The sequence below is a fragment of the Dendropsophus ebraccatus genome, chromosome 4 (genome assembly GCF_027789765.1).
Source record: "Dendropsophus ebraccatus isolate aDenEbr1 chromosome 4, aDenEbr1.pat, whole genome shotgun sequence".
Taxonomy (NCBI): domain Eukaryota; kingdom Metazoa; phylum Chordata; class Amphibia; order Anura; family Hylidae; genus Dendropsophus; species Dendropsophus ebraccatus.
In genome coordinates, this window is record NC_091457.1 from 40,139,405 (window position 1) to 40,155,883 (window position 16,479).

The 16,479-nt window shown below is 44.3% G+C and overlaps 1 protein-coding gene across 1 annotated transcript in view; it reads right to left on the bottom strand.

Moving 5' to 3' along the window:
* LOC138789264 (mucin-2-like) overlaps positions 1 to 16,479 on the bottom strand; it is a 198,815-nt gene that overhangs the window by 123,433 nt on the left and 58,903 nt on the right. Inside the window, exons 11-13 of the mRNA XM_069967868.1 lie at positions 8,386 to 8,442; positions 6,500 to 6,556; positions 1,861 to 1,914 (exon numbers count right to left, since the gene is read on the bottom strand). Of these exons, the coding sequence (XP_069823969.1) occupies positions 1,861 to 1,914; positions 6,500 to 6,556; positions 8,386 to 8,442 (168 nt within the window). The remainder of the gene's footprint in view (positions 1 to 1,860; positions 1,915 to 6,499; positions 6,557 to 8,385; positions 8,443 to 16,479) is intronic.

Below are 16,479 nucleotides of genomic sequence, written 5' to 3' on the forward strand. Positions count from 1 at the left end.
TTGTATTTTAACTTGTATCTTGTATGTGTAACTTGTAATTTGTATCTTAACCCCTTGTAAGTCTTTTTAATAAGTAATAATAAATAAGTCTTTTTAATGCGGCTTAGTGTGTACTGCATATGGTGCAGGCTTTACAAGCTGAGCCTGCTTCGTATATGATAGGAAATGGTTTTTATATTACAACTAACACCTATGTGCAAGGGCAGAGATCGTTCTTCAATCTGATCCTGGCAGATTATCCCAGCAAATACCATCATTAACAATTATCTTAGTATTTAAAAGGTTAAACAGATTGTGTGGTATTACAGTTTTATAAAGTATTACAGTTTACAGCTTTGCTCCTACTAGCCAGAATCCTACTCAACACTGATGAGGGGCTTACAACCCGAAACAGCTGTCTGTGGATGAATACCTTGCTTGGATGGTTTCCTTAACTGGAGACCTTACTTGGCTTGGTTGCTCCTTCCCGGAGGAAGGTCTGGCTAGCTTATTGATGTTAAGAAACATGTGATGGTGTCTCTGCAGTATTTTTGCACATTTGATTTTCCAGGGTGCAAGTCTTAGATTCACTGACGTTGAGAAACACGTCATGGTGTCTCCGCTGTGATCTTGGCTCATAGCTGGCCATTTGGGGGTACGCAGATTCCTTGATTTACTTTCCAGGCATTATTGGTGGCCAACTCTGGTTCAAGATGTAGAAAAGTTTGTGGCCGCTTACTGGTACTGTGCCTACAATAACAGTTCTCACTAAAAGCCTGCTGGTCTTCTGTTGCTTGTACTGGAGAGTCATTGGTCACATATTGCCATCTTCCCCTTTCCTTAAGCTGCTCTGTAATCTGGCTTGTGGTGGACCAATTTTGAAAAATGGCTCTGTTTGCCTCTATCTCTGTGTATTCCAACTGGTTTCACATGTCTCTCCTAAAGCCTCTTTCCCTTAACCGGTACTCTTGTAAAATCACTTCTCCTTCCCCAGTGTCTGGCACTGAAAATGTCTACAAGGTTAAAGAGATCTTGAATATGAAAAGTTTGAGAGGGTAAGTTTACTATTTGGTAGATTGGAAAGGCTGTGGACCAGAAGAAAGATCTTGAGAACATGGCCTTGTCCATTATCCCCTCCAACTCTAGGTTGCACTGTGCTGTGATAATCTCCCTTCCTCTCAGCCGGATTTTTCTCTGGATTTTGTTTTTGCCCTGATCTGGCCTCCTGGAACACTGAGCTCCCTCTAGTGGCAGACACTCGCCTGCCCACCTGTACTTATAGGTCAGCCCACAGACTCTGGAGTTTTCTAGAATGTTCTCCTCAGGGTATATATAGTCTCCACCTCCTCACCTCTTTGCTCAGTTATTGTTGTCAGTCAGAAACCACATCTGTGCTTCCTAGCTTTTTGACACTTCCTAGCGATCTTCTTGCTACTCCAGCCATTCCTAGTTCTAGACCAGCTCCAGTCTGAACTACATCCCAACGGTGCATCCTGCAGACTCCAGCACTCCTTCAGTTGTTGCCGGTTGCCGAGGTCCTTCCCTGAAAGTAGCAACCTGGGAGTTTCCTACAGAAAGTCCAACTGGACTTGCGGCACGCACTGGGTAGAATGCCAGCACAGTCTGGATGTGTCAGTATCAACCAATCATAGCTCAGATTTCATTTCCTAACTAGCTCTCTCAAATTGAAACCTCAACTCTTATTGCAGACAGTTTTATACCCCCCAATGTGAATGATTGTTATAGACAACACATTTTTTTACAACTGTAATGTGTTTTTAAAATTTGACTTAAAGAACTGCAAATATGGAAGAAAGTTGAACCTCTATCCTGCACTGACCACAAATCTATTAATATATGTTTTTTTTATTCTTCACTCACTTGTAGGTGACGTTCTTGTCGTAGTTCTAGTAGTTGAAGTTGCACTTTTAGGGGCTGTATTAAAAATGTTTTGGTAAAGGTTAATCGTAATACACACTGATCTCATAGTTATAGGAAAGTGTAAGAGGTGCCAATAACAACCAAGCATATAATTAATTTTTAGGCTATGTTAACTCACAGTAAAATAATAACAAAATACAGCTGCAGTCTATGTAGCTATCTAAAAAGACACCAATAAAATATAGTTGCTATGAACAGCAGTCTTGCTAGTACATATTTCATATCATGTCGTTTGAGGGGTCAATGGCAGAAAGCGTGATCAGTGCTGTCCGTCATGAGTACCCATCTGCTGATAGCTGCATAGCATTGATCACCGAGATTGGCGCTCTGCTAGTAGAGTCTGCCTGAGACAGACTCTAGATGCTGATTGCTGATCGGACAGCATCTAGGTAAGCATAATGCCTTATTCACACGTCAGTATATTTTTCCAATCCGCAAATTTAAGTCAGTAACAATCGTCAAATTCAGTCCGTATTGCATCCGTAAAAAAATACGGACCCCATAGAGTTGTATTGGGTGTGTCAGTTACTGTCCGTACTAGGGCCTGTCCTTTTTTTTTTGCGGAACGGATTGCAGCCCAGTACACAACACGGAAGTGTGTATGGGTCCATTGAAATACATTGGTCCTATTTTTCTGCGGATCCACAATTGCGGACAGGAACAGGATGTGTGAATAGGGCATAAGGCTTCTGGCTGCCCTACAAATGAATTGGGACCCCATACAATTGTTTAAGACAAGCTGCTGCATCTTTCACTGACACACTTAAAGTGTCATTGCGGTTTTTTTTTTTAAGTACAGGTGATTTTAGGAAACTTTGTAATTGGGTTTATTAGGCGAATATGCCATTATCTGCATTCAAAAATACTTTCCCCATGTCCCCTCCCCCTCCCTCATCTCTCTCATTCACTGCTCATTATCAGGAAATCTTGACTCTTTTACAGTCGACCCCATCTAACCTATGGAGAGGGGAGGGGGAGGAGGGAGATTAGTCGCCAGCAGAGAGCAAAGGATTACACAGTGGAAGCTGTGTGAAAGCTGTTATTTAGAGGTTATACAGGTCAGTGCTGACTTGTCCTGTTTTGGTGCTTTATCTCCCTCCACCCCTCCCCTATCCATAGAAAACCATGAAGACAGGGAGAAGAGCGTCAAGTTGCTTTTTCATGATAAAAATGCATTTTTCAGCTAAGGTTCTTAAAATCGCCTGTACTAAAATCAAAAACTAAAAATCAAACGACAGTGACACTTTAAATGCTGAGATCTAGATATGCTGCTCAAAAAAATAAAGGGAACACTTAAACAACACAATGTAACTCCAAGTAAATCGAACTTCTATGGAATAAAACTGTCCACTTAGGAAGCAACACTGATCCACAATCAATTTTTACATATTTTTTTGCAAATGAAATAGACAAAAGATGAAAATTATTGACAATTAGCAAGACACACTCAATAAAGGAGTGGTTCTGCAAGTGGGGACTACAGACCACTTCTCAGTACCTATTCTGGCTGATGTTTTGGTCCCTTTAAATGTTGGTGGTGTTTTCACACTCGTGATAGCATGAGCCAGACTCTACAACCCACACAAGCGGCTCAGGTAGTGCAGCTAGTTCAGGATGGCATATCAATGCGAGCTGTGGCAAAAAGGTTTGCTTTGTCTGTCAGCTTAGTGTCCAGAGGCTGGAGGCGCTACCAGGAAAAAGGCCAGTACACCAGGAGACGTGGAGGAGGCCGTAGGAGGGCAACAACCCAGCAGCAGGACCGCTACCTCTGACTTTGTGCTAGGAGGAACAGGAGGAGCACTGCCAGAGCCCTGCAAAAAGACCTCCAGCAGGCTTCAAATGTGTATGTGTCTGCACAAATGATTAGAAAACCAACTCCATGAGGATGGTATAAGGGCCCGACATCCACAGATGGGGGTTGTGCTCATGGCTTAGCACGCAGTAGCAAGGCTACCATAGAGGCAGGGTAAGCAGCTGGCATGGGGCAGTGCAGGAGAGAAGATAAGAGCATCCTGTGTCCTTCTGCTTAACCCCTTATTTACTGCAGTGTGTAAGTAACCCAATGTTTACTTACATGTTGCACACAAAAAAAGTTAGTAAGCAGAAGACCAAGCTATTTCTGCTTCAATGCACTGATAACCCCTGACGTCTGTTCAGGCTGCCTGCCACAATCAAAAAGGAAAATGTGCAGAGCTCCATGCAGAGGTCAGGGGTTATCAGTGCACCAGCAGTAAAGCAGATATCTCTTGTCTTCTAAACATTGGGTCTCTTACACACTGCAGTACATAAGAGGTAAAGAAAAAGGTAGTCTGCACCTGCACCTATGTATTTAACCATAAGCGCTCCTAATGGGCCCTTATAGTTAAATACAGTGGACTGACAGAGCAAGCAGCCATTGGCTCTCTGCTCTGCCAATCATTCTTGTGGCTGCAGGCAAGATTTTGCCTCTGGCCACAAGATGCACATATATATATATATTACTATATTGTGCATAATGGAGGGGGGTCACTTACAATTTTTTGCTACGGGGCCCCGTGAATTCTAACTACGCCCCTGCCAACACTGCCACTGGCGTCCTGTGCTTTTCGCAGATGAAAGAAGGTTCACAGTGAGCACATGTGACAGACGTGACAGAGTCTGGAGATGCTGTGGAGAACAATCTGGTGCCTGCAACATCCTTCAGCATGCTAGTGGGTTTGGCAATAGGTCAGTATTGGTGTGGGATGGCATTTTGAGGGCCATGTGCTTGCTAGAGGTAGCCTGACTGCCATTAGGTACCGTGATCCTCAGACCCCTTGTGAGACCATATGCTGGTGTGGTTGGCCCCGGGTTCCTCTTAACCCTTAGGGGACACAGCCATTTTCTTTTTTGCACTTTCGTTTTTTCCTCCTTGTGTATATAAGGCCATAGCGTGTGCATTTTTCCACCTAGAGACCCTTATTTTTTGCGCCACTAATTGTATTTTGCAATGGCAGATGTAATTTCTTCCTAAAATATGCAGTGAAACCAGAAATAAATTATATGTGTGGTGAAGTAAATTTTTTAATTTTCGGGGGCTTTACGCAGTTTGCCCTAGGGAAAAATTGACTTGTTATACATGTTTCTCAAGTTAGTATGATTACAATTATATGTAACTTGTATAACTTTTGTATTATGTATTATGAGGTTCTGCAGCAGCTGAGATGTATTATGAGGTTCTGCAGCATCTGGGGTGTATTATGAGGTTCTGCAGCATCTGGGGTGTATTATGAGGTTCTGCAGAACATCATAATACACAATGAGAAATTAATAAGTTTACTTATAGCTGAGGTATCGACGTGGGAATAGTTGCTTCACAATTTTTAATTTTCGCCTCAGGCAGCAAAAAAGCTAGAATCGGCCCTGCATATATTCATCCATTTAGATCTAGGAAGCGTTATTTTAGTGTTCCCTTTATTTATTTTTTTTGAGCAGTGTACATTGTGACATTAGAGTTAAAGGAGGACATCAGCTGATCACTGGTGTCTGGAAAAGAAGAAGAGTCCAACAGCACCCGAAAGTCCACATGTAGCAGATTACAGATGCACACTGGTTGGTCCACAATCCCAAGTGCACAAGATATCTAGTAACAAGAAGTACAACAGCAACTAGTTGGAATAATCTTCAAAGCTTTCTTGGAGGATCAAGAGCACAATACGATGTTTCGGCTCACATTGAGTTTTCTCAAGTATAACATTACATTACACCATGCTCATCAAGTATAACATTACATCACACCTTGCTCGTTCTGAAGGGGGAATGATGGCGCTAGGATGTCCGTAGTTAGTGCTGATGACTGCGCAACCACAGACATCCTAGCGTCAGCGTTTTCCTTCACAATGAGCAGAATAGCCCCCTCTTGGACATCACTTCTGGGACTTGCCGGCACGTGCGGGAGATCCTGCGTGACGTCACCTTTGGCACCCTGCCTGACCGCACGACTTCTGACATGAATCATTGGAAACCCCAACATGGGGCCATGGATGCGGACACCTTTCTCACACAGAGCACAGGTAGATCGGCATATTTTACTATGTTTAAACTAGTACATGGGCAGAGTTGATTTTAATTTCTATTCTTAGTACTTTTATATTAATTAATAAATGGCTTGTTTATATATGGAATCATATTACAGTGGTCATTTGGTCCACTTCTTCCTGCATTCCCTTATTTTGTGTCTTGGTCCAGGGATCCACCCACTATTCTAATTGGTGAGGGATTTTCCCTCTGCACATTTATTCCTGCACTGGTGTAATGTAATCTTATACTTTAGAAAGGCTAAATGTAAACCGAAACGGTGTATTGTGTTCTTGATCCTCCAATAAAGCTTGGAAGATTATTTCACTTGGATGCTTTTGGACTTTTTACTACTAGATCACTGGTGTCTGTCATTGTCTAATTGTCTAAACCATAAAATCCATAAAGCCAAAGTTAGACAGCAATAAATATTATATAACTGTAATGTGTTTTTAAAATTTGACCTAAAGAATTGCAAAAAAGGTTGTACCTCTACTCTGTACTGATCAAGAATCTATTAAAACGTTTTCTATTATCCACTCACTTGTTGATGACATTCTTGGCATAGTTCTAGTAGTAACTGTAGTTGTGCTTTTAGGAGCTGCATAAAAGAAAAATTTGGTAAGGCCTCATTCACATGTCCATTGTTCTTCACTGGGTTGGGAGCAGAGGAGATAGCAGCCTGGAGCCAGTGACAGGAGCAGGTGAGATCGCAGCCCGATGACAGGGGCGGGGGAGATGGGAGCCAGGAGCAGGGCAGAAGGGAGCTGAGAGCTTGTAGCGGAGAAGCTGAAAACAGGAGCGTGGGCCATGAGAGCTTGGAGCGGGGAAGCTGAGAGCCAGGAGCAGAAGAGCTGAGAGCCAGGGGCAGGGGAGATGAGAGCCGGGAGCGTGGAGATGGGAGCCGGAATCAGGGGAGATGGGAGTGGGGGGAGGCATCCGTGCCGCCATCCACACTATGACCTGTCCTATTTTTTCGCGGAAAGGTATTTCATATCATGAAATAAATAAAGATCACTGCTGTCCGTCTTGAGTACCCAGCTGCTGATAGCTGCATAGCATTGATCAGTGAGATCTCTGCTAGTAGAGTCATTGGTGTCTGTCATTGACTGTCATTGTCTAAAGCATTAGATCTGAAGCACTCCTTCTCAGCTAGCTATCAGGCCATGCTCAAGATAAAAGAATGCAGAGTTACCAGTCCCTTTGTACAAAGGGCCACACACAGTCATACAAAAAGAGTGTAACGGCATACAACGAGGCCATATTAATACAGCGATAGAAGTTTATTTAACCATGGCTTGTAACCCTTCCTTTTGTGCCATGATATATATACCTTTATTCTGCCCTCAATGTGGAAAGAAAGGAGCGCCTGCACATCCCACCTATGGCTGATACTATTGCCGCTAGGCCTATTTTAAAAACCAAGGCCAGGAAGTTGGTATATAATTTGATCAAACCATATTGCCCCGTGTACCATGTGCAGGTCCCCTGGTTCACACGGGTCCCTACGCTTACTCCACACTGTGTCGGTCAGCGACCGCCAACCCCGCAAAGCGTGCACATGCAGGGAAGGGATGCCATGGAATGGCCCCGCAACCCCAATGTCACAGGACCAAACCCAAAATGCCCGCCCATAACCCAGAAGGCTGCCCCCAAACAACACAGGTATGAATATGGTATTACACTCACCACCACTGCTGCAGACAGAATGGGAAAGACATTAGGTACTGACATGTGAGCACCGGTATATTCTGCCAATTTGGGTCATGTTGATTATTATAAACAGCACATTTTTGAATCCATAAAGCCACAACTAGACATAGTTGTGGACATTTGATATCTGACCAAATAAAGAATTTCTTTCTAGTCTCTCACCTCAAAAAATGCATGTTATTGTTGGTGAACAGTGGTGTAGGGGGAAAACTTATCAGGTGTGAAACCCCATATCTCCACCCACATTGGCGCCGTAGGTCCCATCCCTCTGTGACGTCATTGGCGTCTAGGTCCCGTCCCCTCTGCAGCCATTGGAATGGGCCAACCTAAAGGTCTAGGCCTCATTCCCTCTAGGTTGGCCTATTCTAATGGCAGCTGAGGCGACAGGGCCTAGACACCAATGACGTCACAGAGGGGCAGGGCCTACAGTGGTGATGTGGGCGGGGCGAGGTGGCATAGCAGTCGTAAAGCCCCACCCAGGTGGCATAATTCACCAACAATAAAAAACATTTTTCACTAGACCAAGCACCAAGAAATCTATTATAAAGTAAGCAAGGAAAACTGCAAAATTTAGGATTTTCAGCTGTGCAGAGAAGTCCTCATCCATAAAGGGGGTGACAGTATCACTTCAAAGAATTACAAATAAGAAAGAAAGATGCACCTCTACTCTGTGCTGACCATGAATTTATTAAAAAAGGTTTTCTATTATTCACTCACTTGTTGATGACATTCTTGGCATAGTTCTAGTAGTAACTGTAGTAGCGCTTTTAGGGGCTGCATAAAAAAAAAGAAAAAAAAAGAAATAATAATCAGGTAAAGGTACATAGCAATACACACTGATCTCTTAGTTACAGGAAAGTGTCAGAGGTGCCCATAACATCAGCTGCAGTCTATATACAGCAGCATGATCACTGCTGTCCATCATGAGTACCCGGCTGCTGGTAGCTGTATAGAATTGATCAATGAGATTGGCGCTCTGCTAGTAGAGTCGGCCTGAGACAGACTCTAGGAGCTGATTGCCGATTGGACAGCATGTAGGTAAGCATAAGGCTTCTGGCTGCCCTACAAATCGACTGGCACACCAGGCACCGGTGCCACAGTCCTTTTTTTGAACCGCAGCTCGGGTACCGTGTATAACACCGGTCTATTTCCAAACACCGGCCAGGGGTGAAGCACTGGGGGTGAAGCCCCAGAGTGCTGATCCGCCCTCCCCCCTGTGATGCGGCTCCATTGATTCTAATAAAGGCGCGTTGCAGAGGGGAGGCGGTTTCCTACCACTGGGGGAGGGCTGGGCCACCTCCAGTGCTACACTCCTAGCTGGTGATAGACCTATATACACACACACACACACACACGCACACAAAAAAAATATTCACAATAAAGTTAAATACATATATAAGTCCCATATAATCCCAATATAATAATAAATGTTGGGGGTGGAGGGGGGGGGGAGTACACATATTTAGTATCGCCGCATGCATAATGACACTGGCAATAACATTTTAACATATTTTAACCGGCGCCATGACCACAGAAAATTTTAAAGGAGAAAAATGCTAATTTTGTCATTTTGTTATGAAAAAATTTAATTTTTCACAAATTTTTTTTTATATATCGGCCTTAAGTGCAATATGCCACAAAAAAAAACAACCTCAGAATCAGAAAGAAAAATTATAGCATCACATAGCTACAACGTTAAGTGAGACAGGATGGATTTAAAAAATGGGCTCTGGTCCTGAAGGCCAAAATCAGTCAAGTCCTGAAGGGGTTAAGGCTTTTTTCACACACCGTCTTTTCAACAACCTTTTAGGACTTTCATCACGATGACTGTTTTTTCATGAAGACTATTGTTATACAGAGTTGTCCTAAAATAGGGCTGTCGAGCAGCCAATAAATATGTTGTGTGAACATAGCCTTAAAGGGGTACTACTCTGGCAAAAAATATTTTAAATCAACTGGTGTCAGAGAGTTATATAACTTTGTAATTTACTTCTTTTAAAAAATCTTAAAGGGGTTGTCCGGCGATAAAAAATTATTCACAGAATAACACACATTACAAAGTTATACAACTTTGTAATGTATGTTATGTCTGTGAATGGCCCCCTTCCCCGTGTCCCACCACCCCCACCCGTGTACCCGGAAGTGTGGTGCGCTATACATTACCTGTCACGTGCCGACCACGGTCTCCGATCCTCAGCAGTGACGTCTTCTTCGGGAGCCCAGCGGATCTTCCCGAGTGCCGGCCGCCCTCTGCAGCGTCATCCGAAGCTCAGCCGCGATTGGCTGAGCATAACTGTGCTCAGCCAATCGCGGCTGAGCTGCTGATGACGTGGCCGCGTCATCAGCCGCTCAGCCGCGATTGGCTGAGCACAGTTATGCTCAGCCAATCGCGGCTGAGCTTCGGATGACGCTGCAGAGGGTGGCCGGCACTCGGGAAGATCCGCCGGCCTCCCGAAGAAGACGTCACTGCTGACGATCGGAGACCGTGGACGACACGAGATGCGGTGAGTATAATGCACCACACTTCCGGGTCTAGCGTGGGTGGGGGGAAACACGGGGAAGGGGGCCATTCACAGACATAACATACATTACAAAGTTGTATAACTTTTTAATGTGTGTTATTCTGTGAATAATTTTTTATCGCCGGACAACCCCTTTAAGTCCTGCAGTTCTTATCAGCTGCTATATGCTACAGGAAGTGGTGTATTCTTCACAGTCTATACAATAACACAAATGATATTTATATAATATAGGAAGGTAAGGATCTACTTATAATCGAAAAAAATAAACCCACATAGGACCATGACCTCACCACTGATCATATATTCCTTCCCTTCAAAATGTAACATTAATATACTCAGTTAAAACCAGACAAGTGAATGCACACTGTGAATTTAAAAACACGTCCACTAGGTGGTGCTAGTACACAAATTAATAACTTCTTTTGCGCTCAGTGGTGCTAGCTGTATAACAGTATCTAGAACATTTAACTATTAGATAGGAAAGGGGATAACTGCAGTCTATCCCCACCGAACTGGTAAATAATCACCACTAGTAGGAAGTTGTTAAAATCTTATGTCATTCAATGAGCAACTAGTTTCACTCCTATCTGGAGCATCTTCAGGCTACAAACGAACAGGCCAGGCAGATTTGTAGGCTTAAAGGGGTTATCCAACAAAAATCTTTTTCTTTCAAATCAACTGGTTTCAGACAGTTATATAGATTTATAATTTACTTCTATTTAAAAATCTCAAGTTATCCCATACTTACCAGCTGTTGTATGTCCTACAGAAAATGGTGTTTTCTTTTCAGTCGGCCTACTGCTCTCTGCTTACATCTCTGGACAGTCCTTTGGGAGATTTATCAAACAAGGTATAAAGTTAAACTGGCTCAGTTGCCCCTAGCAACCAATCAGATTCCGCCTTTCCTTTTTCAAAGAGTCTGTGAGGAATGAAAAGTGGAATCTGATTGGTTGCTAGGAGCAACTGAGCCAGTTTCACTTTACACCATGTTTAATAAATCTCCCCCATAGTGTGCATTCGCTTGTCTGGCTTTAACAGAGTATATTAAATGTTACATTTTAAAGGGAAGGAATATATTATTAGTGTGACAGTACTTTCTGCTGCCTCCTCTGTCCGTGACAGAAACTGTCCCAGGCAAGAAAGGTTTTCTGTTTTAATCCCTTGACGACATCGGGCGTAAGTATACGCCCCCACAGGGTGGGCTTTAACGCAAACGGGCGTACAATTACGTTCACACACAGCGATCGGGGAAGATGGCCTGCTATAATGTATAGCAGGCCATCCCTGCTTGTCGGCACGGGGGGTGATTAACACACAATACAGATCAGCATATAGCAGCTAAATTCAGCTTTCCGGGTCATCGGTGACCCGGAAAGCAATGGCGATTGGTGCTGTCCGAGACAGCACCAATTGCCATCAGTGTCCTGGGGAAAGATGGCGCCGATGCCACCCCCACGATCGGCGTGATAGGCCGGCCACTACCGGCCGGCCCATCACGGCGATCAAACTGTTAAAAAACAGTGTCCCCGGGTTCTGCACCCCTCAGCTAGGTAGCTGAGGGGTGCAGAACAGGTGTGTATAGTGTAGGTGCACTATACTCACCTGATCTGGGCATCCGAAGCGAAGATCTGCAGTCCGCGGCGTCCTCGCGTTTTCATCAGGTCGCTTCCGGGTTTCGTCGGGTCCAGCGTCGTCTAACTTCGGAAATGTTCGGCTCCTCGGGCTTCGGCGGGCCTCGGAAGTCTTCGCCAGCGTCGCTCTACTGCCCCCTAGCGGCTGATCAGTGAATATTATTCACTGATCAATTGCTTTGGGTTAAAAAGTTTTTTTGTTTTTTTTCCCCCAATTTTTTTTTCCTTTTTATGCACCCTAACGCCGCTGATTGCTGATTAGCATCGCACGTAAGTGCGCAGCTGATCAGCAACTTCTCCTTTTTGGCGTAGGGGCGTTTTTTACCCCCTATATCCTACCACTACTGGCTGCTGATAAATGCCGCACATAAGTGCAGCATTTATCAGCAACTGCTTTCTTGGCGTAGGGATATTTTTTTTACTGTCAAAAAAACGTAAAAAACATTACATTACATTACATGAAATAAAGTTTTACACACATTTACATACCCCATATACCAATCCCCGTATAAAGATGGCCCCCAGGGTGTTTTCGGTGGCGGACGCATATGCTATTATTGCCTCCGACACCGAAACAGCCAGTGAGGATGAATGGGGGGATCCTTTTTCCCTCCATTCATCCTCATCATCATCATCCAGTGACGTGTCTGGGGGTAGCATAGCGTACGCTGCCCCCCCAGACACGTCTTTTCCGACAGTACCATCCCAATAAGAGATCACAGTATGGCGTGAAATTCTACAAACTCTGTGAGCGTACCTCAGGGTACACTTACAGATTTAGGGTACATGCACACTGTGGAATGGAGAAGGACAACCCTTTGTGCATTCCGCAGCTGGCACCCGCCGGCGGACTGATGCAGGCGTGTGCATCTCCACCCGTGTCATAGACTCCATTCTATGCACGTGCGGATTCCGTCGTCCGTCCAAAAAATGAACACGTTCATAGAATGGAGTGTGACACGAGCGGAGACGCACGGCTCCATCAGTCCGCCGGTGGGTGCCAGCTGCGGAATGCACAAAGGGTTATCCTTCGCCATTTCGCAGTGTGCATGTACCTTTAGAGTGTATGAAGGAAGGGACACCCGAATCCTGCCCCCAGATGCCCCCCCCCATCCTCGCAGTTAGTGGGAAGATCGTTCGGGAACTGATCTTCCCACTGCTGGATAAAGGTTACCACCTGTACGGGGATAACTTTTATACCAGCATCCCCCTCTTCCGGTCCCTCGCTGCCCGAGCTACTGTAGCTTGCGGCACAATCCAAAAATATCTGAAGCAGTAATAGAGCCCTAATATTTAGCAGCCATGGAGCGGACCCATCGCTTCGGGATATGAGGGACCCCGTATCATACCAGGACAACATTTTCCAGGTGACGTCCCCCACACTGGAAAACAGGAGACCCCAGAAGTAGTGCAGAGTGTGGCGTAACAGGGGGATCAGGAAGGACACCATTTTCCAGTGTGACACCTGTCCTGATCACCCCGGCCTCTGCATACTGGATCAAGGCTTCAAGGCGTACCACACGTCATTGGAGTTCTACATTTTCTAAATTCCGTCTTATTCCTATTTCAGGGGTCACGTTGATCCAGGGATTATTCTGATCGCCATTATGGAGTCGGGAAGGAATTTTTTCCCAGTGATGAGGCTACTGTCGTCTGCCTTACGAGGGTTTTTTTTTTGCCTTCCTCTGGATCAACACAGGTTGAATCTGATGGACACCTGTCATTTTTAACCTTATAAACTAATAATTGGCCTAATATCCCCAAATAAATTAGAATTGTCCCTTTTCCCCAGCTAAATAGATATGGCCGCCAATCCCATTAGAGGATGCCATGATGCAATTACAAAGCATCTGTGCGGCCAGAACAGTAGAAACCCCCCACAAGTGACCCTATTCTGGAGACTACACCCCATAAGGAATCTAACAAGGGGTGCAGCGGGGATATGGCTCCCTGGTGACTGGCACATTTGTGCCATAAAAATAAAAAAATGGTATTTTTTATTTTCACAGCACATGTTCTACATATGTGCCCATTACCAGTGGGGTCCATATGCTCACTGCACCCCTTGTTAGATTCCTTATGGGGTGTAGTTTACAGAATGGGGTCACTTGTGGGGGGTTTCTACTGTCCTGGCAGCACAGGAGCTTTGTAATTGCGACATGCCTTCCATCCTCCATTCCAGACTCTAAATGGCGCTCTGTCCCTTTGGTCGCTTGCCCTGTGCCCATATGGCACATTATGTCCACATGTGGGGTATTTTCGTACTCGGGGGAAATTACCCATACATTTGCATTCATTTTCTTTTTTAACCCCTTGTTGAAATGGAAAAAATCAAGGCTAGACCAACATTTAGTGTAAAAAAATGTTAAATTTTTACACTAAATCATTTATCTTGTCTTGATTTTTTCATTTTCACAAGGGGTTAAAAGATAAAAAAAAACACAAAATGTGTAGAGCAATTTCCCCTGAGTACAGAAATACCCCACATGTGGACTTAAGGCGACATGCGGGTGCAGGGTAAGCCTCCAAAGGGAAGGAGTGCCAATTGGCTTTTGGAGGCTGGATTTGGCTGGAATGGATTTCGAGGGCCTTGTTGTATTTAAAAGGCCTCTGTGTAGCCAAGACAGTTGAAACCCCCCACAAGTGACCCCATTATGGAAACTACACCCCTCAGGGAATGTAACAAGGTATGTAGTGAGCATATGGACCCCACTGGTGACGGGCACAAATGTGGAACAATATGCCGTGAAAATGAAATATTAAATTTTTTACACTATAATGTTGGTTTAGCTTTAATTTTTTCATTTTCACAAGGGGTTAAAAGAGAAAAAAACACACAAAATGTGTAAAGCAATTTCCCCCGAGTCCGTAAATACCCCACATGTGGACATACTGTAAAGCGCCATGTGGGTGCAGGGCAAGCCTCCGAAGGGAAGAAGCGCCATTTGGATTTTGGAGGCTGGATTTGGCCAGAATGGATGATGAACACCATGTCGCATTTACAGAGCCGTCGTGCTGCCAAAACACTGGAAACCCCCCACAAGTGACCCCATTCTGGAAACTACACCTTTCAGGGAATCTAACAAGGGGTACAGTGAGGATAGGGACCCCTTGATGACGGGAACATTTGTGACGTGAAAGTGAAAAAATGAAAGTTTTCATTTTCATGTCACATTGTTCCACATTTGTGCCCGTCACCAGTGGGGTCCATATGCTCACTGCACCCCTTGTTAGATTCCTTGAGGGGTGTAGTTTCCAGAATGGGGTCACTTGTGGGAAGTTTCCAGTGTTTTGGCAGCACGAGGGCTCTGTAAATGCGACATGGCCCTTGAAATCAATTCCAGTGAAATCCAGCTTCCAAAAGCCAATTGGCGCTCCTTCACTTTGGAGGCTTGTCCTGCGCCCGCTTGGCACTTTATGTCCACATGTGGGGTATTTCCGTACTCGGGAGAAACTGCGCTACACGTTTGGTGTTTTTTTTCTTTTATCTCCTTGTCAAAATGAAAAATGAAGGCTAGAACAACGTTTTAGTGTAAAAAAATAGAATTTTTCCTTTTTTACGCCACTGAAAATCTGTGAAGCACCTGTGGGGTCCAAATGCTCACCGCACCCCTTGTTACATTCCTTGAGGGGTGTAGTTTAGGGGTGTTTTTTAGGTTTTGGCACCCCAGAGCCTCTGCCAACTTGAAGTGGTACGGTCAAAAATGACCAAATAAAACGGAGGCATTGAAATTCACTAGGCGCTCCTTTATACCTGAGGCTTGTGGTTGCGTCAAACAATGCAATAGGGCCACATATGGGGTATTTCTATAAACTGCAGAAACGGGGCAATCAATATTGGGGTGCATTTCTCTGCTAATAGGTTTATCATTATGAAAGATATTGGATTACACTACAATCTCTGCACAGAAAATTAAAATTTTAAAATTTCTTACACACTTTTATTTCTGTGACTCCCCTAAAGGGTTAAAAAAAGCTCAGTACTGTATTTCAGTAAGGTGTGTTTCTTTGACATGAGATAGTGTCTCACTTTCTCAGATCTTCTTTAGGCAAGTGGAGAATGCCTTCTCGGAACAGTTGGCTTACATCTAAAAAAACCCAGGGTCATCCAATTAGATAAATCAATTGTGGGAATAGCAATGTGAAGTATGTCCCATGGCAGGTGTGGCAAGATAATATTTTGCCTTGTTCCTATAGCAGTGTGTGAAATGATCCAAGTTTTTAGGCTTGCCATTGTCGTACATGAATAGATTTTTGGGGTGGGTAGGTGCCACAGATAAGCATACAGTAATGATGTGAGTGAGTGTGGTTTTCTATGGGGATTTGCTACTGCTCTGGACAGTCCCTGTCATGGACAGAGATGGCAGTAGAGAGCACTGTGTAAGACTGTAAAGAATAAACCAGTTCCTGTGGAGCATACAGCAGCTGATAAGTACTGGAAGATTTGAGATTTTTAAATAGAAGTAAATTACAACTCTATATAACTTTCTGACACCATTACAAGTCAGTGAGGAAGCAAGTGAGCCTACCAGAAATTAGGCCAGACACAGCAGGGCCTTGAACACACAGATAACCATTACAAGTCAGTGAGGAAGCAAGTGAGCCTCCCAAAAATTAGGCCAGACACAGCAGGGCCTTGAACACACAGATAACTATTA